Consider the following 22,075-nt stretch of genomic DNA (forward strand, 5'->3'; position numbering starts at 1 on the left):
CTATAATGTACCTGTACTGTGTCAAAGTGAATTTCTTACATAAGGAAGTACTCTGTGTTATGATTATGTATTTATGCACAGGTAAAGTTTGGATTTTTCATTTTTAAATTTTGAGTTTTTTGGTTTTTTTTAAGAGAGAGAGAAATATCAATGTGAAAGGGACACATCAAGTGGCTGCCACCTGCACAACCCAACCAGAGCCAGGGACAAACTGCAACCGAGGTACATTCCCTTAGCGGGAACCGAACCCGGGTCTCTCAGGACCGCAGGCCGACGCTCTAACTGCTGAGCCAAACCGGCCAGGGCTAAATTTTGAGATTTTTAGTAAGTACAGTTGGCCCTGTATCTGTGGATTTTGCATCCGCAGATTCAAACAACTGCCGATCGAAAATACTTGAAAAATAAAGTTCTGTTTCTGCTGACATGTATTGTGTAGTTAGGCCTGTGATGGTTGTGTCTGTACTGAACACATAGACTTTTTTCTTATCATTAGTCCCTAAGCAGTACAGTATAATAACTATCTACATAGCATCTACATTTTATTAGGTATTATAAGTAATCTAGAGATGATTTAAAGTATATGGGAATATGTGCATGGGTTATACGCAAATACTAATCCATTTTATATAAGAGATTTCAGCATCTGAGAATTTTGGTATCCAAGGGTGGGGTGAGATCCTGGAACCAACTCCCTGTAGATACTGAGGGATGACTCTTTTGAAAAAGTCAAGTAAATGTTATTATTTGGTGCAGATTAATTGAATGAAACTATACATTTGCTTATTTTGGGATATTAATAATTCTACTTTATTCCTTAAGCACATGTTCAGAAATACTTTATATCTGTGGGTGGACTGGATGTATTGTCTCAAGTTTTTGTGCAGCTGGAATCTGATTCACACAAGACTCTTTCCAGTGCTAAGCTTGCAGTGGTGGTGACAAAGACAGTGGATGCATGTATTGCTGACAATCGTGAGTAGAAATGCTTGGTAATTTTTCTACAATTGCATTGTGTTTGAGTTCAACATGGTGAATGTTGAAATGGTAGCTTGAACACTAACATGGATTGTCTCGTCTAATTTCTTATTTTCCCACAGAAGTTATAACTTCCCTAATGGTTCAAATCTAGGTCTTCTGACTTCAAGTCTAATGATAGATGCTATCATTTCTAAACCTTTGTTTCACTTAAAGTGGCATTAAATTAAAGAGTTATATGAGAAATCAAGGGACGTTTTTGAGATATAAGGAATGGAATACCCTGTCTGCAGTTTTTTAAAAAAATTATATAAAAAATTAAGGTATACCTCTTTCTGATAAGTATAAGGTCTGACTTACCCAGCTATAACTAGTGAGTGACAGAACCAGAATTGAACTCATGCCTACTTCTCATAAACACTGAGGAATGATAATCGATAAATTATTGTAATAAGCAACTCTTGACATTCACAAATAACTGAAAAATAAGTAGATAAAAAAATTTTTTTTTTCTTTATTGATTTTAGAGAGAAAGGAAGGGAGAAGGAGAGAGAGGTAAAAACATTGATGAGAGAGAACATCAGTTGGCTGCCTCCTGCATGCCCCTCACTGGGGATTTTGCCCACAACCTGGGCATGTGCCCTGACCGGGAATCGAACTGGCGACCTCTTGGTGCATGAGTAGACAATCACTGAGTGGCCAGGCAATAAGTAGATTTTTAAAAAAATCAGTTATTGAGCCCTGGCCGGTTTGGCTCAGCGGTTAGAGCGTCGGCCTGTGGTCCTGAGAGACCCGGGTTCGGTTCCCGCTAAGGGCGCGTACCTCGGTTGCAGTTTGTCCCTGGCCCTGGTCGGTCGTGCGGGTGGCAGCCACTCGATGTGTTCCTTTCACATCGATGTTTCTCTCTCTCTCTGTTCCTCTCTCTCCCTCCCACTCTACCTGAACAAAAAAATGGGAAAATGTCCTCGGGTGAGGATTAAAAAAAAAAAAATCAGTTATTGAGGGCCTGCTATGCATAGGGCTCTATTTGAGCTCTAGAGATGCAGAAATGATTAAGATATAGTCCGTTAAGAAATTCACAATCTTATTATTGATGTAAATATTGTTAGACTCTTGGTGCACTCTGTTAAAAACACTATTAGCAGAAGTATAGTTTAAAATGGTGGACTTCTTGAATTTTGTCACATCACAGCTTCATGTGTGCTTCATTGCATCATTAACATCAGTAGAATTATGGCCAGTTAGTAGTGTATTTCACTGACAAGCTAGAATTGATTATATAGGAAGGTCTTTACTCTCCGGTCTAGATAAGAAGAGGTATATAAAGTGAGAATAGGCATATTTCCGCTTTTAGAAATGCTTCATATTACCAACATTATGCAGGATAAATAAGAAAAAAAATTCTTTAAAAAATGTACTTTAGTATCTTTAATTTGAGAAGAAGGATTAATGAGGGCTATATAAACCACTCTGTATTACAATGCATTTATTTATATTTACACATATATGCACACACATGTATTAGATGTTACATAGATATATGATTATTATCCTAAGATAAGATCTGAAAAATAGTGTATGTAATATATGAGAAATAGTATATGTATAGTTATAAGTTTGTACTTATTCTTTTTTTTTTTTTTTCTATTTTATACTAATAGCTACTTTTGGAGAAGTACTATCCAAGTACCACATTGTTTCGAAACTTCTGGCATTATTGCTTCATGAAAGTCTGGATTTAGGAGAAAAATTTAGCATCATTCTTACTCTTGGTCATTGCACAGAGGCTTGTGGTAACACTGGATTTACTTAGTATACTTATTAAAACAGTGGAGTGGAAATACACTTTTGGCTTTTTGTTTTTACTAGTCATATGAAAGACTTGAAAATATTACCTTTCTCCCAGTCCTTCAGGCACCAAACCAGCCATTTTGCTCTTTGTCCTTCTTAATCCATTGTATTGAGTCAGTCCCTAAGACCTGTGGTTCCACTTCTGTTTACCGCTTCATATAGCCCTTTCTGCCCAATTCTAGTGCTACCCTCCCAAGACACCCAGCCTCTTCACATTTTTCACCAATGTTATTGCAATAGACTCTTCCCTGTGTTTCCTTCCATCTCCATTTTTCAATCCACTCTTCACACTACTGCACATATCTGATTGTGTTCTCTTTGCTGAACACCTTCTAAAGTTCTCTTTTCTTTCTCTACCTGTCATTCTCATCTGTCTTTTCTCCTTGCTTCCATTTTCCTCCCTCTCTTCACTCTCCTTCCATTCTTTCTCTGTCCACTCTCCTTTCCAACTCTCTTCACTTTCCTCTCTACCTCTTCTTCCAATCTCCTCCCTCTGCCCCCTCCCACTTTTCCACTCTCCTCTGTTTGCTTTCTTGCTTATTCTAACTCTCTCTTCCTTTCCTTATTTTCCACTTATTCCATTAGTTTATTGCTCTGTTCTTTTTTTTTTAACTTCTGTATAATTTAGGATTTAGTATACTTTTAAATTTTTTATATTATTTTTTTATTGAGGTTTAATTAGGAATTATACCTCTTTAAAAACCAAGTGAGGACATTTGTTTATATTTATGAGTTATGATACTACTCTGTGGCTGTATTTCAGAGATCATCACTTATGAGACTCAGGTATTTTGTATGAGTCATTTATTTCCTAAATTGAATATACTTTTGAAGCTATTTGTTTTTCTCTAATTTGAATTATGTTCATAATTATCACAAGGAAGAATTATGATCTCATGCAGATAGTTTATGATAAAACAACTATCTTCTTTCATTTTTTGTATATTTTCCAGAGGAAAATCAGTATGATCTTTTTAAAAACAATGGACTTCCACTCATGATACAAGCCTTAACTGAATCTCAGAATGAGGAACTAAACAAAGCTGCCACTTTTGTGCTTTACAACTGCAAAAAAATTAGTAAGTTTACTGTTACATTTAAAAAAATACCAGCCAAAGTTTATAAAGGGGAATTTATATCTGTTTTAATGATCCAAGCCCCGTTAGCTTCCAGGCTCTTCTTACGTCTGAAGAGCAGAATACGTAGTTTGGACATTACAGCTAGAGTGTTTCAGCATATAAAAAAATCTATATGAAGAGAGCAACAGTATAGATAATTCATATATTTTATGCAGTGTGGACAAATTTAGCTGTAAGACTTAAATTTGAGGGCTATGGATAAAATGATTAAATCATAATATAAAGTATATTTACTTATTTATTTGAAAAAATGTGAGTACCTATTATTTGCCAGGCACTGTGCTAGGCATTAGGGATATAGTGATAAGAAACCAACTGTGGCCCAGCTGTTGTGGCTGAGTGGATTGAACCTTGTCCCATGGACTGAGAGGTCCAAGTTTGATTCCCTGTCAGGGCACATGCCTGGGTTGCGGGCTCAATCCCCAGTAGGAGGCATGCAGGAGGCAACCAATTGATGTTTGTTTCTCACATCAATGTTTCTCTCTCCCTTCTTTTCTCTCTCTCTCTAAAAAGTCAATTAAAATATTTAAAATTTTTTTAAAGCTTTATTGAAAAATGAGGAACATCTGTAATAAAAATATTAATAAATGAACAATTAAAAAATTAAAAAAGAAAGTCTCTGCACTCATAGAACTTAGTTTAGAGAAATAGATAGTAATTGAATCATCTCAAAAATGAATGTATTATATAAATTAACCTAAGATTTTAGAATGGATAGAGCACAGATCTTAGAGTCCTCTAACAAAGGACTATGACCTAGATATAGAGTGGAAAAAGCTTAAGGAGGAAATGATTCTTAAGCTGAGATCTGAATGTATAGAGTTAGGTGAAAATAATTTGTTATGGGCAAGTATATCAAGGATAAACAACAATGAGGCACAAAGGCCCTGTGATATGAAGGAGCCTGGTGCATTGAAGGAATTTATAGCCAGTGTGGCTGGAGCACCAATGACAGTGGCCATGAAAAGGATTTTGGTCTTTGTGGAAGAAAAATGGCTATTGTATCATCTGAAAAGATAATTTAAAAGATTATAGGAAGAAACTACTTTATGAAAACTGTTTTTAAAACTACTTTATTTTTTTTAAGAAATGCACTTTTTAAAAATGTTTTTATTAATTTTTTAGAGAGAAACATTTATCAGCTGCCTCCTACATACCCCGTACTGGGGATTGAGCCCGAAACTTGGGCGTGTGCCCTGACTGGGAATCAAATTGGGACCCCTCAGTCCACGGGACAACGCTCAATCCGCTGAGCCACACTAGCTGGGCAAAAAACAAACAAACCAACTTTAAAATCAGGATCTGTACCTGAGGGTATTTGTGTGGCTGGGATAACATATTTTCATGCTATTCTCTTTCCTATAACTCTGAAGAATAAAGTCTTTCTTATGACTCTGGGTCTTGGGCCTCTGCCAAGCACTTGCTTTCCACATATTTTCAGTACCACTTGGGCAGTTGAGATAGTCTAGAAGGTCAAAATTTAGAGAAGGAGGTGTGGGTTGTGAAGTTGTCTTTATTTAAAGTGTTAAAATAACATTTCTAGTAATGGATAAACGCATTGTTTTTTCCCATATTATAAAGCTGAGAAATTATCTCTAAATCTAAGAGAATATCCTTTTGAGGAAAATGAAGCAGAACAATTAAAAGACATAAATATGAAAGAGAAGAATATTGAAGAGTACTGGAAGAAAGCAAAGGAAATTCTTCACAGAATAGAACAACTTGAAAGAGAAGGAAATGAGGTTAGCTTCTTTGTTTCAAAGAATATAGAACTTTTTTCAAGTATTTTCAAACAGTACAGGTTGGAGGGTAAAATATTTTTCTTGCTAAGTTATTTTTTTTTCATTTTAAGTTTTAAAATATTCAGTAATAATACTTGAATCATCCTTGAACATAGAAAAATAAATTTTTTTTTAATCCTCACTTGAGGATATTTTTTCATTTATCTTCAGATACAGTGGTGGGGGTGGCGGGGAGAGAAAAACATCGATGTGAAAGAGACACATCAATTGGTTGCCTCCCACATGACCCCAACTCGGGCCAGGGATAAACCACAATTGAGGTACATGCCCTTGGCTGGAATTGAACCTGTGACTCTTTGGTCCACAGGCCGACGCTCTAACTACTGAGCCAATCTGGCCAGGGCAAAAAAAAGGATTTTTAAAAGGAAATGATAACTAAAATATAAGAGACATAGTAGAAATCTAACATTTATATAATAAGGGTTCAAGAAAAAGAGAGGATGGAGAAGTAATAATATCTATCTCTCTATGTATATGCATATGTATTTGTGTGTATATATGTATATGCATTTCCATATTTTTTCTGTGTAAAATAGTGTCCAACTTAGTATAATAATCTCATTCTTTTAAATAACTGAGTAGTGCCAGGCTGGTGTGGCTCAGTGGTTGAGCATCAACCCATGCACCAAGAGGTCACTGGTTCGATTCCCAGTCAGGACACATGCCCAGGTTGTGGGCCCGATCCCCAGTGGGAGGAGCATACAGAAGGAAGCCAATCAATGTTCTCTCTCATCGATGTTTATATCTCTCCTTTTCCCTTCCTCTCTCTCTAAAAATCAATAAAGAAAAAAATAAATGAGGAGTAGTCAATGTCATTGATTAGCATAATTGATTTAACTAGTCTTTATTGATGGACATTTATATTGTATTCAGTTTCTCACCTGTGTAAACAGCTCTAGAGTAAACATCTTGGTACATATATATATATATATATTTTTTTTTTGTAATAACTTTATTGACATATAAATCACATTTTATAAAATTGACTCATTTAAAGTACACATTTCATTGATTTTTAGTATACTCACCACATTGTGCAGCCATTGCTGCAATCAGTTTTGTCTAAACTTTAGAATGTTTTCATCACCCCAAAAAGAAACCCTATACATAACCTTTACTAGTCATCCTCCTTATTCCCCCATCCATCCTCCCACAGGCTAGGGAACCACTAATCTATTTTCTGTCTGTATATATTTGTCTATTCTGGACTTTTTATATAAATCAAATCTATAATATATACTCTTGTGAATGTGCCCTTTCTTTTTCTTTTTTTCTTTTTTTTTTAATCCTCACCCGAGGACATTTTCCCATTTTTTTGTTCAGGTAGAGTGGGAGGGAGAGAGAGGAACAGAGAGAGAGAGAGAAACATCGATGTGAAAGGAACACATCGAGTGGCTGCCACCCACACGACCGACCAGGGCCGGGGACAAACTGCAACCGAGGTACGCGCCCTTAGCGGGAACCGAACCCGGGTCTCTCAGGACCGCAGGTCGACGCTCTAACCGCTGAGCCAAACTGGCCAGGGCTGAATGTGCCCTTTCATTTAGCATAATGTTTTCAAGGTTCATCCATATTGTAGTATATATAAGTACTTCATTCCTTTTTTTAAAAATAGCTTTATTGCCCTGGCTGGAGTAGCTCTGTTGGTTGAGCACTGACCCATTCACCAAAAGTTGTTGGTTCCATTCCAGTCAGGGCACATGCCTGGGTTTAGGGCTCAATCCTGCAGGGGGCGTGCAGGAGGCAGCTAATCAATGTTCTGCTCTCACACTGATGTTTCTTTTTCTCTCTCCCTTCCTCTCTCTCTAAAAATCAATAAAAATATTTTAAAAATAGCTTTATTGAGATGTAATTTACATGCCATACAATTCACTCATTTAAAGTGTATAATTTGGTAACATTTTATATATTCTTAGTATATTCACAGATATGTGCAACCATCACTACAGTCAATTTTAGAATATTTTCATCACCTCAAAAAGAAACGTACCCTTTAGCCATTTCCCTTCATCCCTCACCCCCAGCCATAAGCAACCATTAATCTACTTTCTATACCTATAGACTTGCTATTTTGAACATTTCATATGAGTGGAATCTTATAATATGTGGTCTTTTATGACTCACTTCTTTCATTTAGCATAATGTTTTCAGGGCTCATCCATGTTTTAGCAAGTATCAGTATTTTATTCCCTTTTATGGCCAAATAATTCTCCATTGTCTAGATATACCACATTTTATTCATCCATTTATCAGTTGAACATATTCTCTTACTTGTAACCTATGTCTTTATAGTTAGCATGGGTTTCTTGTAGACAGCAAAAAGTTTCATCTTTTTTATCCCATCTGACAATTTCTGCCTATTAATTGATGTGATTATTCCATTTACATTTAATGTAAATATTGGAATGTTTGAGTTTAAGTCTACCATATCACTATTTATTTCCTATTTGTCTCATTTGTTCTTTTCTTTAAAACTTATTTTTTTATCCTCACCAGAAGACATTTTTTTTTCCTTTTTTTTTTTTTAAGGGCCTTCTGGTAGAAACCGGAAGACCTACTAGACAAATTCAAAAAGAGCTGTAAGCACTTTTTTTTCCCCATTTTTTGTTCAGATAGAGTGGGAGGGGGAGAGAGAGAGAGAGAGAGAGAGAGAGAGAGAGAGAGAGAGAGAAACATCGATGTGAAAGGGACACATCCAGTGGCTGCCTCCCGCAGGACCCAACCAGGACCGGGGAGAAACTGCAACTGAGGTATGTGCCTTTAGCGGGAACTGAACCCGGGTCTGTCTGGACCACAGGCCGATGCTCTAACGCTGAGCCAAACTGGCCAGGGCTCCCATTTGTTCTTTGTTCCTTTTATCTACTCTCTTGCTTTTTATATTATTTTAAAATTATTAGCTAAATATTCTTGTTTTTTTAATTATTGCTTTAGGATTTATACATCTTTAACTTATCATGGTCTATATTCAAATATTATTGTACTTATATATATTGTAAAACCCTTACAATAATTTGTTTACATTTCCCTTTGTTTTGGTGCTATTGTTGCTATACATTTTACTTTTACAGTTTTTATAAACTGCCCAACAATGTCATTACTTTTTTTTTTATCTTAACCCAAGGATATTTTTCTTTTTTTGAGGATATTTTTCTATTTATCTTCAGATAAAGTGGGAGGGAGGGAGAGAGAGGGAGAGTGAAAGAAACATCGACTGGTTGCCTCTCACATGACCCCAACCAGGGCCAGGGACGAACTGCAGCTGAGGTATGTGCCCTTGACCAGAACTGAACCCACGACTCAGTGGTCAGCGAGCCGATGCTCTAACTGCTGAGCCAAACCAGCCAGGGCAGTGTCATTATTTTTTGTTTAAACAAGTATATTTTTTTCTGAAATATTTTTATTAAGATATTATTTACATACAATGATAATCACATTTTAAGTGTAAGTTATGACAATATTATACAGTAGTGTAACTATTGGGATAACCAGAATATAGAACATTTCACTCACCTTAAAATGTTTTCTTGTGTCCCTTTGCACAGTTTCATTTCCTATCCTTAGGCTTAGGTAATCACTGATCTGCTTTCTGTCACTAGGTCTTTTATTTCTGTAATTTCACATAAGTGGAATCATATATTATATAATCTTTTGTATTTGATTTGTTTCATTTAGTATATCATTTTTTAAAAATTTCCACCAATGTTGTTTTGTTAATATTTTGTTCCTTTGTACTGTGAGTAATATTCCATAGTATAAACATACCACAACTTGTTTATCCATTCACCAGTTGATGGTCATTTAAAAAAATTTTTTTATCCTCACCTAAGGACATTTTTGCATTTTGTCTTCAGATAGAGTGGGGGGAGAGAGGGAGGAAGAGAGAGGGAGAAACATCAGTGTGAGAGAGATGCATAGACTGGTTGCCACCCTCACGACCACAACCGAGGTATGTGCCCTTAGTGGGAACCGAACCCGGGCTTCTTTGGTCCGCTGGCTGATGCTCTAACCGCTGGCCAAACTGGCCAGGGCTCATTTCTTTTTTTTTAAAGTATGTCTTTATTGATTTTTTAGAGAGCGATGAAGGGAGAGAGAGATAGAAACATTGGTTGGCTACCTCCTGCACACCCCCCACTGGGGATTGAACCCACAACCCAGGCATGTGCCCTGACCAGGAATCAAACCAGGACTTCTCAGTCCATGGGACAGTGCTTAATCCACTGAGCCACATCGGCTGGGCTTGATGGACATTTCAGTTGCTCTCAGATTTTGCCACTATGAATAATATGCTATGATCATTTGTGTACACTTCTTTGTGTGAAGTGTACATTTTTCATTGCTCTTGGGTAAACACCTAGAAGTAGAATCACTGGACAATTATACTTCAAAGAAATTATGAACCTCTTTTAACATTTCTTATAGTACAGTTCTGTCTCCACCTGCCAAAAGAAGAAAAAGTCCCATCTTTCTTTTTCAGCCTCCCTCTAGATCTTTCTAATGGCAGAGCCTAACATCAAGCTAGCCATAGCATAGTGGTCCATAGAGTCTACTTTTAGTTTTACAGTGGAGGGCAAAGAAGGATGAATTTGGAGTTGAGAAGCAATAAATTAATAAGGACATCATTTATGCTAGGTACACAACTGTTATTCTGGGATACTCCTTTACCATCATCTTGTAGATTCTCTTTGTATCCTTCCTGGTTTGATTCCCTGTTTCCTTTATCTCATGTCCATGTCATCTCTTTTTTGGTTTAGTCTCATTTTGATAGCGTACATTCTCTTAGCTTTCTGGAAAAAAAGGGTACATAGTAAAATTTTTGAGACTTCAAAAATCTGAAAATATTTTTATTTTGCTTTCAGAAATCTGAAAATACTTTATTTTGCCTTCAGAATTAATTGCTAGTTTGTGTGGACAAAGTATTCAAGATTGCAAATCACCTTCCTTCAGTATATTGAACATGTTGTTCCTCAGTCTTGCAGCTTCCAGTGTTACTCTTGAGGTCCAAAGACATTCTGATCCTTTGGTGTTACCTATTTTTTCCTTTTGGAAGCTTATGTAATCTTTATCCCCAATGTTTTGAAATTTCACAGTGAGTATCTTAGTATCGATCTCTTTTCATCCATTGTGTTGAACACTTAATGGGCCCTTTCAATCTGGTAACTGGTGTCAAGTTCTGGGAAAGTTTCTTACATTAAGCTGTGAGGATTACTTACCTGTTTTCTCTTTACACCTTTTCTGAAACTCCTATTACTTATTTGTTGGACTTCTTGAGCTGGCCGTCCTTTTTATTATTTCTCTCTTATTTTCCTCTCTATTTGTCTTTTTTATTCTATATTCTGGGAAATGTTCTCAAATTTACTTAAAAAAAAAAAGCGCCTCTTTTTTACCCCATTTAAATTATCGTATTCTTTTTTTTTATCCTCCCCCAAGGATATTTTTTCTATTTATCATCAGGTAGAGTGGGAGGGAGAGAGAGAGAGAGAGAGAGAGAGAGAGAAAGAAACAAACATTGATGCGAGAGAGACACGTTGACTGGTTGCCTCCCTCAGGACCCAACCAGAGCCGGGGATGAACTGCAACCAAGGTACGTGCCCTTGACAGGAATCAAACCCGCAACTGATTGGTCTGGGGGCCGATGCTCTAACCACTGAGCCAAGCTGACCAGGGCTAAATTATCTTATTCTTATTTCATGGTATTCAGACTTCACTGACATTCTTCTCTTAAATTTTTTCTTGTTTCACTTTCATTTCTCTAGATTTGTTTTTTCCCTACTCCATCTTTATTCTCTGAGATGTGTGTGTGTGTGGTTTGTTTTTGTTTTGTTTTTCTTGGTCTCTAGCATTATCCAGATTTCTGCTGGTCTTTAGTTGCTACTCATACTAAAGAGTCAGGTGCTAAAAGTCTCCTTGGAAATTTGTTTACTGTGGATTCTTGTAGTAATCCTACAAGTGGTTCATTATTTGGAGAACCTCCAATGTCTAATCCCCTGCCTAGAGATTGTCAATTCATGTTCTGGAATCAAAATGAGGGAAGACAGACAGTTTGGGGGTCTTAGTATTCAGTATGTAAATATTTGCTTAGTCTGTTTCTTAAATAGTATTCTGCCTTCAGCTTTGCTTGGAGTCTTCCAGTGTGGAGACTGCTTTATCCTCTCCAGAGATTAAATTTCCAGCCTTAGGGAGGGAGAGGACTGTCAGATGTTAGTCAACTATCACCTAAGTGTGGGTATGTGGGAGTCAGGATCTAGTAATCAAATTACTTCTTAAACAGACTTACATTCAATCTTCCTGTTTTTAACCCCACCGTGGGTCGGTTCCTGGTATCTCCAATTCCTAAGACTTTTGAGAGCTTGGTAGCATATCTTAGGTAGTTTCCTGGCTTTTCCCATTGATTCAGGTGTATCAAGTCTGCTAAGTAGGTTATCATTAACGTATTTGCTTTCCAATTTGCAAAATTTTTTGCTTTTATTTCTTCTTTTATTTATCCTGCCCTTGGGGATTTTTGCCTTTTTAATTATTTTTTTCTTTCTTTTTTATTTTTAATTTTATTTTTGTTACAGATGTTTCTCCTTTTTTACCCCATTGACACCCTCCTCCCCACCCCCCACCCGCCCCGTCACTGGCTTTGTTGTCCATGTCCATTGGTTATGCATACATGCACGTAAGTTTTGTGGTTTATCTCTTCCCTCCCCCCACCACCCACTCTTCTGAGGGTTGTCATTCTGTACCCTACTTCCATGTTTCTGAGTCTACCCTATTCCTCACACTGTTATGTTCATTATATTCCACAATTACGTGAGATCATGTGGTATTTGTTTTTTTCTACTTGGCTTATTTCACTTAGGATAATACTTTTCAGGTCCCTCAATGTCGTCTGAAAGGATAAGAGATCTTTCTTTTTTTTACAACTGCATAGTACTCCATTGTGTATATGTACCACGGCTTTTTTAATCATTCGTCTACTGCTGGACACTTGGGCTGTTTCCAGATCTTAGCTATTGTAAATAGTGCTGCTATGAACATGGGAGTACATATATTCTTTCTGATTGGTGTTTCAGGCTTCTTAGGGTATATTCCTAGAAGCGGGATCACTGGGTCAAATGGACGATCAATTTTTAAATTTTTGAGGTAACACCATATTGTTTTTCATAGTGGCTGCACCAGTTTGCATTTCCACCAGCAGTATACTAGAGTCCCCTTTTCTCCACACCCTCGCCAACACTTGTTTGATGATTTGTTGATGGCGGCCATTCTGACAGGTGTGAGGTGATAACTCATTGTTGTTTTAATTTGCAACTCTCTGATGATTAGTGATGTTGAGCATTTCTTCCTATGTCGCTTGGCCATTGTATGTCCTGTTTGGTGTCTGTTCAGCTCCTCTGCCCATTTTTTAATTGGGTTCTTTGTCTTCCTTTTGTTGAGTTGTATGAGTATTCTATATATTTTGGAAATTAACCCCTTATCTGATACATCATTAGCAATGATGCTGTCCCATACAGCAGGTTGCCTTTCCATTTTGATGGTTGTTTCTTTTGCTGTGCAGAAGCTTTTTAGTTTGATGTAGTCCCATGTGTTCATTTTCTCCTTTGTTTCTGTTGCCTTAGGTGATGTATCAGTGAAAATTCTGCTGCGTATGATGTCCGAAATTTTGTTGCCTACATTTTCTTCTAGAATTTTTATGGATTCCCAGGTCACATTTAAGTCTTTTATCCATTTTGAGTTTATTTTTGTGTATGGTGTAACTTGATGGTCTAGTTTTATTTATTTGCATGTAGCTATTCAATTTTCCCGACACCATTTATTAAAGAGGCTGTCTTTACTCCATTGTATGCTCTTGCCACCTTTGTCAAATATTAATTGAGCATAATGTCTTGGGTCCATTTCTGGGTTTTCAGTTCTGTTCCACTGGTCTATATGCCTGTTCTCGTGCCAGTACCAGGCTGTTTTGATTACAGTGGCTTTACAGTATAACCTGATACCTGGTATTATGATCCCACCTACTTTGTCCTTCTTTTGCAAGATTGCGGTGGCTTTTCGGGGTCTTTTTTGGTTCCACATGAACTTTTGAAGTATTTGTTCTAGTTCTGTGAAACATGTCGTTGGTATTTTGAGGGGGATAGCATTGAGTCTATAGATTGCTTTGGGTAACATGGACATTTTAATGATGTTAATTCTTCCAATCCATGAACAAGGTATGTGCTTCCACTTTTTTATATCTTCCTCTATTTCTTTTTTCAATGTCCTGTAGTTTTCTGCAAATAGGTCCTTTACTTCTTTGGTTAAGTTTATTCCTAGGTATCTTAATTTTTTTTGCCACAGTGGTAAATGGGATTGTTTTTTCAGTTTCTCTTTCTATGAGTTCATTATTGGTCTATAAGAATGCCGTCGATTTCTTGACGTTAATTTTGTATCCTGCTACTTTGTCAAATTCATTTATTAAGTCTAGTAGATTTTTGATGGAGTCTTTAGGATTTTCTATGTATAGTATCATGTCATCTGCAAATAATGACAGTTTCACTTCCTCCTTTCCAATTTGAATCCCTATTTTTCCTTCATGTCTGATTGCTGTGGCTAAGACTTCCAGTACTATGTTAAATAAGAGTGGTGAAAGTGGGCATCCCAGTCTTGTTCCTGTTCTTAAGGGAAATGTTTTTAGTTTCTGCCCATTGAGCATGATGTTGGCTGTAGTTCTTTCATATATGGCCTTTATTATGTCGAGATATGATCCCTCTATTCCCACATTGCTGAGTGTTTTTATCAGAAATGGATGCTGTATTTTGTCGAATGCTTTTTGAGCATCTATTGATATGATCATGTGGCTTTTATTCTTCATTTTGTTTGTGTGGTGTATCACATTTATTGATTTGCGTATATTGTACCAGCCTTGCATCCCTGGGGTGAATCCCAGTTGGTCGTGGTGAATAATTTTTTTGATGTATTGCTGTATCTGATTTGCTAGTATTTTGTTCAGGATTTTGGCATCTATGTTCATCAGGGATATTGGCCTGTAGTTTTCTTTCTTTGTAGTGTCTTTTTCTGGTTTTGGAATTAGAATTATGCTGGCCTCATAGAACGAGTTTGGAAGTCTTCCTTCTTCTTGAATTATTTGAAATAGTTTGAGGAGAATGGGTGTTCTTTTTTGAATATTCGGTAAAACTGCCCTGTGAAGCCATCCGGGCCTGGGCTTTTGTTTGCTGGGAGCGTCTTGATTACCTCTTCAATTTTCTTACTTGTTATTGGTCCGTTCAAGTTTTCTCTCTCTCCCGGGTCCAGTTTTGGGAGACTGTGTGTTTGTAGAAATGTGTCCATTTCGCTTAGGTTGTCGAATTTGTTGCTATATAATTGTTCATAGTAGCTGTTAATGATCTTTTGTATTTCTGTGGTGTCAGTTGTTACTTCTCCTCTTTCATTTCTGATTTTGTGTATTTGGGTTCTTGGTGAGTCTAGCTAAGGGTCCATCAATCTTGTTCATCTTTTTGAAAAACCAGCTCTTTGTTTCATTGATCTTTTGAATCGTTTTTTTGGTCTCTATGTCATTTATTTCTGCTCTGAATTTACTATTTCCTCCCTTCTACTTGCTCTGGGGTTTTCTTTTTGTTTGCTTTCTAATTCTTTAAGTTGTGAGTTTAGACAGTCAATTAGAAATTTTTCCTGTTTCTTGAGGTAGGCCTGTAGTGCTATGAACTTCCCTCTCAGAACTGCTTTTGCTGCATCCCATAGATTTTGTGTTGTTGTGTGTTCATTTTCATTGGTTTCCAGGAAGTTTTTAATTTCTTCCTTGATCTCCATGGTAACCCATTCATTGTTTAATAACATGCTATTTAGCCTTCATGTGTTCAAATGTCTTTGCATGTTTTTGTTGCAGCGATTTCTAGTTTCATGCCATTGTGATCTGAGAAGATGTTTGATATGATTTCATTCTTCTTGAACTTGTAGAGATTTAGTTTGTGTCCTATCATGTGGTCTGTCTTTGAGAACATCCATGTGCACTTGAGAAGAATGTGAATTCTGTAGTTTTGGGGTATACTTCTCTGTAGATATCTATTAAATCCATTTGGTCTAGTGCTTCATTTAGAGTCTCTGTTTCCTTGCTAATTATTTGTCTAGAGGATCTATCCAGTGGTGTCAGCAGGGTGTTGAAGTCCCCTGCTATGATTGTATTGCTGTCAATTTCTCCTTTGAAGTCCTCCAGAAGATTTTTAATATATTTTGGTGCTCCTATATTGGGTGCATATGTGTTTATCAAGGTTATATCTTCCTGTTGGATAGATCCTTTCAATATTATGTAGTGGCCTTCTTTGTCTCTAGTTATGGCCTTCATTTTGAAATCTATTTTATCAGATAGATATTGCTACCCCAGCTTTTTTTTTCCTTTCCGTTTGCTTGGAAGATTTTTTTCTATCTCTTCACGTTCAACCCCTGTGAGTCTTTTGTTGTGAGGTGAGTCTCTTATAAACAACATATAGATGAGTCATGCTTTCTCATCCAATCAGCTACTCTGTGTCTTTTTATCGGAGCATTCAGTCCACTTACATTTAAGGTGATTATTGATATGTACTTATTTATTGCCATTTTTGTTTAGTTTGGTTATATTTTTCTTCCTATTTCTTCTACTAATTATAGCAGTCCTTTTAAAATTTCTTGCAGTACTGGTTTGGTGCTAATGAATTCTCTTAGCCTTTTTTTTGTCTGAGAAGCTCTTTACTTGACCTATTTTGAATGACAGCCTTGCTGAGTAGAGTAGTCTTGGATTCAGATCCTTGTTTTTCATGACCTCGATTACTTCGTGCCATTCCCTTCTGGCCTGTAGTGTTTCTTGTGAGAAGTCAGCTGAGAGCCTTATGGGGTTCTTTTGTAGGTAACCTGTTGCTTATCTCTTGCTGCTTTTAGGATTCTCTCTTTGTCTTTAATTCTTGGCATTTCAATTACTATGTGTCATGGTGTGGGCCTATTTGTGTTCTTCTTACTTGGGGCTCTCTGTGCTTCTTGAACTTGAATGCCTTATTCCTTCACCAAATTAGGGAAGTTTTCTGTCACTATTTTTTCGAATATATTCTCAAACACTTGCTCATTTTCTTCTTCTTTGGAGACTCCTGTGATGTGAATATTATTATGTTTCCAGTTGTCCCACAGTTCTCTTAAGCTGTCTTCCTGTTTTTTAATCGTTTTTTTCCTTTTGTTTTTCTGATTGGTTGATTTTTCTACCCTGTCTTCTAATTCACTGATCCAGTCCTTAGCTTCCTCTACTCTGCTGTTTAGACCTTCCAATGTGTTCTTTGTTTCTGATATGTCATTCTTGATTTTTCTTGGTGATTCTTAATTTCCAATTGCTTGATTTTCAACATTTCTGTGTCTTTACTCATCGTGTTGATGTCCTTACTCATGCTGTTGAGCTTTCTCAAGATCGCGGCTCTGAATTCTAGCTCTGTTAACTTGCCTAACTTCTTCATATTTATCTCATCTTCGGTAGAGGTCTTTTGTTCTTTCATTTGGCTTTTGTTTCTTTGTTTCACTATTTTGGCTATCATAGTGGGCTTTGGAGCCTGCCAAGTTTTTCCTGTGGTTGTTGGTGTTCTGCTGTTTGTGGCTGCCTCTCCTAGGTTTGGATGAGCGAGAAAGGACCCACGTTAAACAACACTGTGAAGTCTTTTCTGGTTAGAGTTGCTAGCCCAGGAATGATATAGTTATCCTCTAGCTTTTTGCCTGGAGGCTATCAGCAGCAGTTACTTGAAGAGTTTTGGGTTGTCATTTGAATGAAAACCTTCCTCAGGTTCTCAGCATAAGGGGATTTCCCGAAGGTGGGGCAGATGCTTGTTGTTAGTGAGCCTCAGTTTGCATTTCAATGGCCCACAGGGTGGGGTTGAATCTTCGAGGGGGCGGTTATTGCCTCTCCCCAGAGCCCTGGGAAGGAGCAAGATGGCCACTGTCCTGCATGGCTGGAACTCAGCAAAAGCTGTGAGCCCCCTCCAAATCCCGGGTGTCCCCAAACAGTTCCAGTCCAATCTGCCCTCCCTCTGCCGGAGCCCAAGGCAAGTGGCTGTGGCTCTTTTAGCGTCTGTCCTGGCTCTGCACTGTGGAGCCACTTGGGAGTTTAACCCGAGGGCGCTACTCACAGCTAAGGCCGCTGCTATCTGTGTACTCCCAGCCCCCATCTCGCGCCTCTGCAGTCCTGTTAGGATCGAGTCAGTGTCCCTGGTTATATGACCCTCGCAAGCTGCTTTTCTGTTGCTTTTTCCCGTCGATATGTCTGTGTTTTAGTTGTAATTCCAGTTTGGTCTTGGGAGACTTATCTGTGTAGCTTACATTCACTCTGCTGCCATTTTGGAATCCATTTTGTATTTTATGAAGTGGTTTTCACTCAAATTCTTTATGTGCCCATTGTCCTGGTAGAGTGCTCTCAGTGTTCCTGGGCACAGGATGCTTTCGAGTTTTGCCTTTTTAAAAAACTTTTGTTCTCATTGGTGTTTTGGAAGGGCCAAAAATAAATATGGGTGTTCACTTCATCATCTTTACCTTTATTCTTTATAAAGGCCTCGTTATTCTTTATTCTTTTTATAATTTCAGAGCTTTCCATTGAGGGATGTGCTAGCTTCAACTTTTAGACATTACAAACAATGCTGTAGTTAATAACATTAATAGTAAGGTAGCCAGGCGCCGCCGGTGGGAGGTGGAAAGAAACCGAAGAGCCAAACAGCCAAAAAGCAGAAATCAGGCTTTATTGGTTACACTCTGGGCGGGTTCACAGACTCTGGGGTTCGAGTCCTAGAAGCCGCGCCCGATGCTGGGGTTTGTGATTTTTATATCTGCGCCTATGGCAGTGGGAATTTATTGTTAGTGTTAGGTCCTGCGGGGCTACGCATGGGAGCCCCTGGAATGTGAGTCTATTGTCCCGGGGCAAACAGTTCCTGGACTAGGACAGGAGAATAGGACAGGAGTTGATCTATGAGTTCGGGGCAAACAGTTCCTGAAACAGGGTGGGAGTTTAGGTTGGGTAAGCGAGGTAATGGCTGAATAGTTTGCCTGGCGCCAGTTCCCAGGCTATCGGACATTAATATTTTGTACATGTAAATGTGTCTGTAGATATGCATAGTTTTTATTATGAGAGATACTGTCAAACTGCTCCTCCATAGAGGTTGTACCAATTTATACTCCCACTGCAATGTACAAGGGTGTTTCTCTATACCCTTTTGCTCTTTGCCAATGTCATAGATGAAGAAAGCTGTCTTAGTGTAGCTTTAAGTTTATTTGTCTTATTTTAAGTGGGATATACTTTTTCGTGTTTAAGAGCTGTTTATATTATTTTTCCTGTGAACTATTCATCTTTTTGCCTGTTTTTCTACACTATTGTTGATTTTTTTCATACTTCATTGTAGTAGCTTTTTGTAAACAGTAGAAAAATGATATTGTAGCTCAAGATATGACATATATATTCTTTCTGGGTGTTTTGATTATCATTTGGTTTTGCTTTTGGCCCTTTTTTCCTCTGAGTTTCCACCCCCCCACCCCCAACCCCTTACATTATTTTTGGTCTCTAGCAGAACTTTAAAAAAATTTTATGTGGTAAACTATATTAGTTTTTTTCAGTTATGATTTATTGATTTTGTGTAATAGTTGGAAAGGTCTTCCTCCTCTTGAGAATATTAAAATGTTATATTTTCTTTTTATTAAAAAAGTTATCTTCGCCCTGGCCGGTTTGGCTCAGCAGTTAGAGCGTCAGCCTGCGGTCCACAGAGACCCGGGTTCGGTTCCCGCTAAGGGCATGTACCTTGGCTACAGTTTGTCCCCAGCCCTGGTTGGGTCGTGTGGGTGGGGACCACTCGATGTGTCCCTTTCACATCGATGTTTCTCTCTCTTCCTCTCTCTCCTTCCCACTCTATCTGAGTGAAAAAGTGGAAAAATGTCCTCGGGTGAGGATTAAAAAAAAAAAAAAAAAGTTATCTTCATTGTTGAATGTATTACAGATATTTCTACTTTTTTCCCTATTTACCTCCTCCTCCCTGCTCCTGCCCTCCTCCTGCCTTTTCCCACACTGTTGTCTGTGTTTGTTGGTTATGCATATAAGTTCTTTGGTTTATTTCTTCCCACCCCCCTATCCCCTTTCCCTTTGTTGTCAGTCTAACAACCAATGTGTACTTCTTAATCCCTTCACCTTTTTCACCCATTCCCCAACCTTCCTCCCATCCGGTAACCAACAAAATGTTCTCTGTATCTATGAGAATGTTTCTGTTCTGCTTGTTCATTTTGTTTGTAGATTTGATTGTCAATAGATATGTATTTATTGCCATTTTGTTTGTTCATATGTTTTATCTACTTTTTCTTCAAGAAGACTCTTCAATATTTCATATGATACTGGCTTGGTGGTGATGAACTCCTTTAGCTTTTTCTTATCTGGGAAACTCTTTATATGGCCATCGATTCTAAATGATATCTTTGCAGGATAGAGTAATCTTGGTTGTAGGTTCTTGCTTTTCATCACTCTGAATATTTCTTGCCACTTCTTTCTGGCCTGCAAAGTTTCTTTTGAGAAATCAGCTGACAGTCTTATGGGCACTTCCTTGTAGGTAACACTGCTTTTCTCTTGCTGCTTTTAAAATTCTCTCCTTGTTTTTAACCTTTTGCATTTTGATTATGATGTGTTTTGGTGTGGGCCTCTTAGGGTTTATCTTGTTTGGGATTCTCTGTGCTTCCTGGACTTGTATGTCTGTTTCCTTCACCAAGTTAGGGAAGTTTTTTGTCATCATCATTTGTTTTTTGTGTGTGTGTGGTTTTTTTTTTTTTATCCTTACCTGAGGACATTTTTCCATATTTTGTTCAGGTAGAGTGGGAGGGAGAGAGAGAAACATCGACGTGAAAGGGACACATCAAGTGGCTGCCACCTGCACAACCCAACCAGGGTCGGGGACAAACTGCAACAGAGGTACGTGCCCTTAGCGGGAACCGAACCTGGGTTTCTCTGGACCGCAGGATGACGCTCTAACCGCTGAGCCAAACCGGCCAGGGCTGTCATTATTGTTTCTAATAGATTTTTGATTTCTTGCTCTCTCTCTCTTCTCCTTCTGGCACCCCCATGATGTGAATGTTGGCACTCTTTAAGTTGTCCCAGAGGCTCTTAACACTAACCTCATTTTTTGGATTCTTTTTTCTTTTTTGGTGTTTTGCTTGGGTATTTTTGCTTCCTTATATTACAAATTGATGGTTTGCTTCTTGGCTTTACCTACTCTACTATTGAATCTCTGTCAATTATTTTTTTATTTCAGTTAGTGGCTCCGTCATTTCTGACTGATCCTTTTTTATGCTCTTGAGGCCCTCACTAAGCTCACTGAAGGCCTCACTAAGTCCATTCAGCATCCTTAAAAGCAGCGCTTTGAACTCTATGTCTGATTGATTATTTATCTCCATTTCATTTAGTTCTTTTCTTGGAGTTTTGTTCTGTTCTTTCATTTGGGACATGTGTCTTTGTCTCCTCATTTTGGCTGCTTTCTTGTGTTTGTCCTAGGCTTCCTAGGGTGGCCTATTTTAGTGGGTGTCCTGTAGAATCCAGTGACACAGCCTCCCTGATCTCCCAGCTGGACCCTTGAGGTGTATCTTTCATGTGGACTTTATACCCTTTTGTTGTAATTGAGTCTTGATTGTTTGGATGATCAGCTGTGCAGTGGCCCACCACACAGAACAAGACTTACTTCAGCAAGGCTCTGGTACCCACTGAGTCCATTCCTTGAATGGGTCACTTATGGAGGTAGTTGGGTGGTGGTACTTTGCAATGCCCTGAAACTGTCCAATGGGTGTGCTGGCTCTGGGGGAAGGTTAGCCATTGCCTCTGTTCTGTGTGGGAACACAAGGCATAAGGTACAAAAGCGGTTGCAGATGGCTGCTTCTTGTGCTGGGATTGAAAGTGCCCAGGCAAAGTGAAGTTATGAACCATGGCTGGCTGCTCCTAGTGCCAGGCCTGGGGCCACTTAGTAAGAGGTATGGGGCTCACTGAGGCCAGATGCTGCTATTTTGAGAACATTTAGGAAAATCTGAAACAGGAGCCAAGACAGGACAATCCTATGGTAAAACCACTGGGAACAGGTTGGGTGGGGCTGAAAGTTGGGTGGGGCAGGGCCTCAGGGAATCAACAGGGCGGGGCAAACAGTGTGAGCCAAGTTGCTGGAGTCCCAGATATAGTATTGGTCTGCCTGCCCTGTGGGGGAAGGGCTCACCAAAGGAGTAAGGACCTCCACGAGCATGTCTGTCAAGGAGAAAGCTGCCTCTCCAGCCCTTGCCGCAAAACCAAACAACTCAGCTCTTTCCCATATGTCTCTAGTGCCT

General features: G+C 38.3%; 1 protein-coding gene and 1 non-coding gene across 3 annotated transcripts in view; one reads left to right on the forward strand and one right to left on the reverse strand.

Annotated features, from left to right (window-relative positions):
- TERB1 (telomere repeat binding bouquet formation protein 1) overlaps window positions 1-22,075 on the forward strand; it is a 63,536-nt gene that overhangs the window by 25,566 nt on the left and 15,895 nt on the right. For both annotated transcript variants that reach the window (XM_036274415.1, XM_036274416.1), the window contains 4 exons: window positions 820-972; window positions 2,637-2,768; window positions 3,780-3,905; window positions 5,547-5,707. In XM_036274415.1, coding sequence (XP_036130308.1) covers window positions 820-972; window positions 2,637-2,768; window positions 3,780-3,905; window positions 5,547-5,707 — 572 coding nt within the window. The remainder of the gene's footprint in view (window positions 1-819; window positions 973-2,636; window positions 2,769-3,779; window positions 3,906-5,546; window positions 5,708-22,075) is intronic.
- Window positions 8,294-8,356, reverse strand: LOC118639656. Its single transcript, XR_004961231.1, has one exon. It is a non-coding gene; the product is annotated as a U7 small nuclear RNA (small nuclear RNA).

The sequence above is a fragment of the Molossus molossus genome, unplaced genomic scaffold (assembly GCF_014108415.1).
Source record: "Molossus molossus isolate mMolMol1 unplaced genomic scaffold, mMolMol1.p scaffold_m16_p_21, whole genome shotgun sequence".
NCBI lineage: Eukaryota > Metazoa > Chordata > Mammalia > Chiroptera > Molossidae > Molossus > Molossus molossus.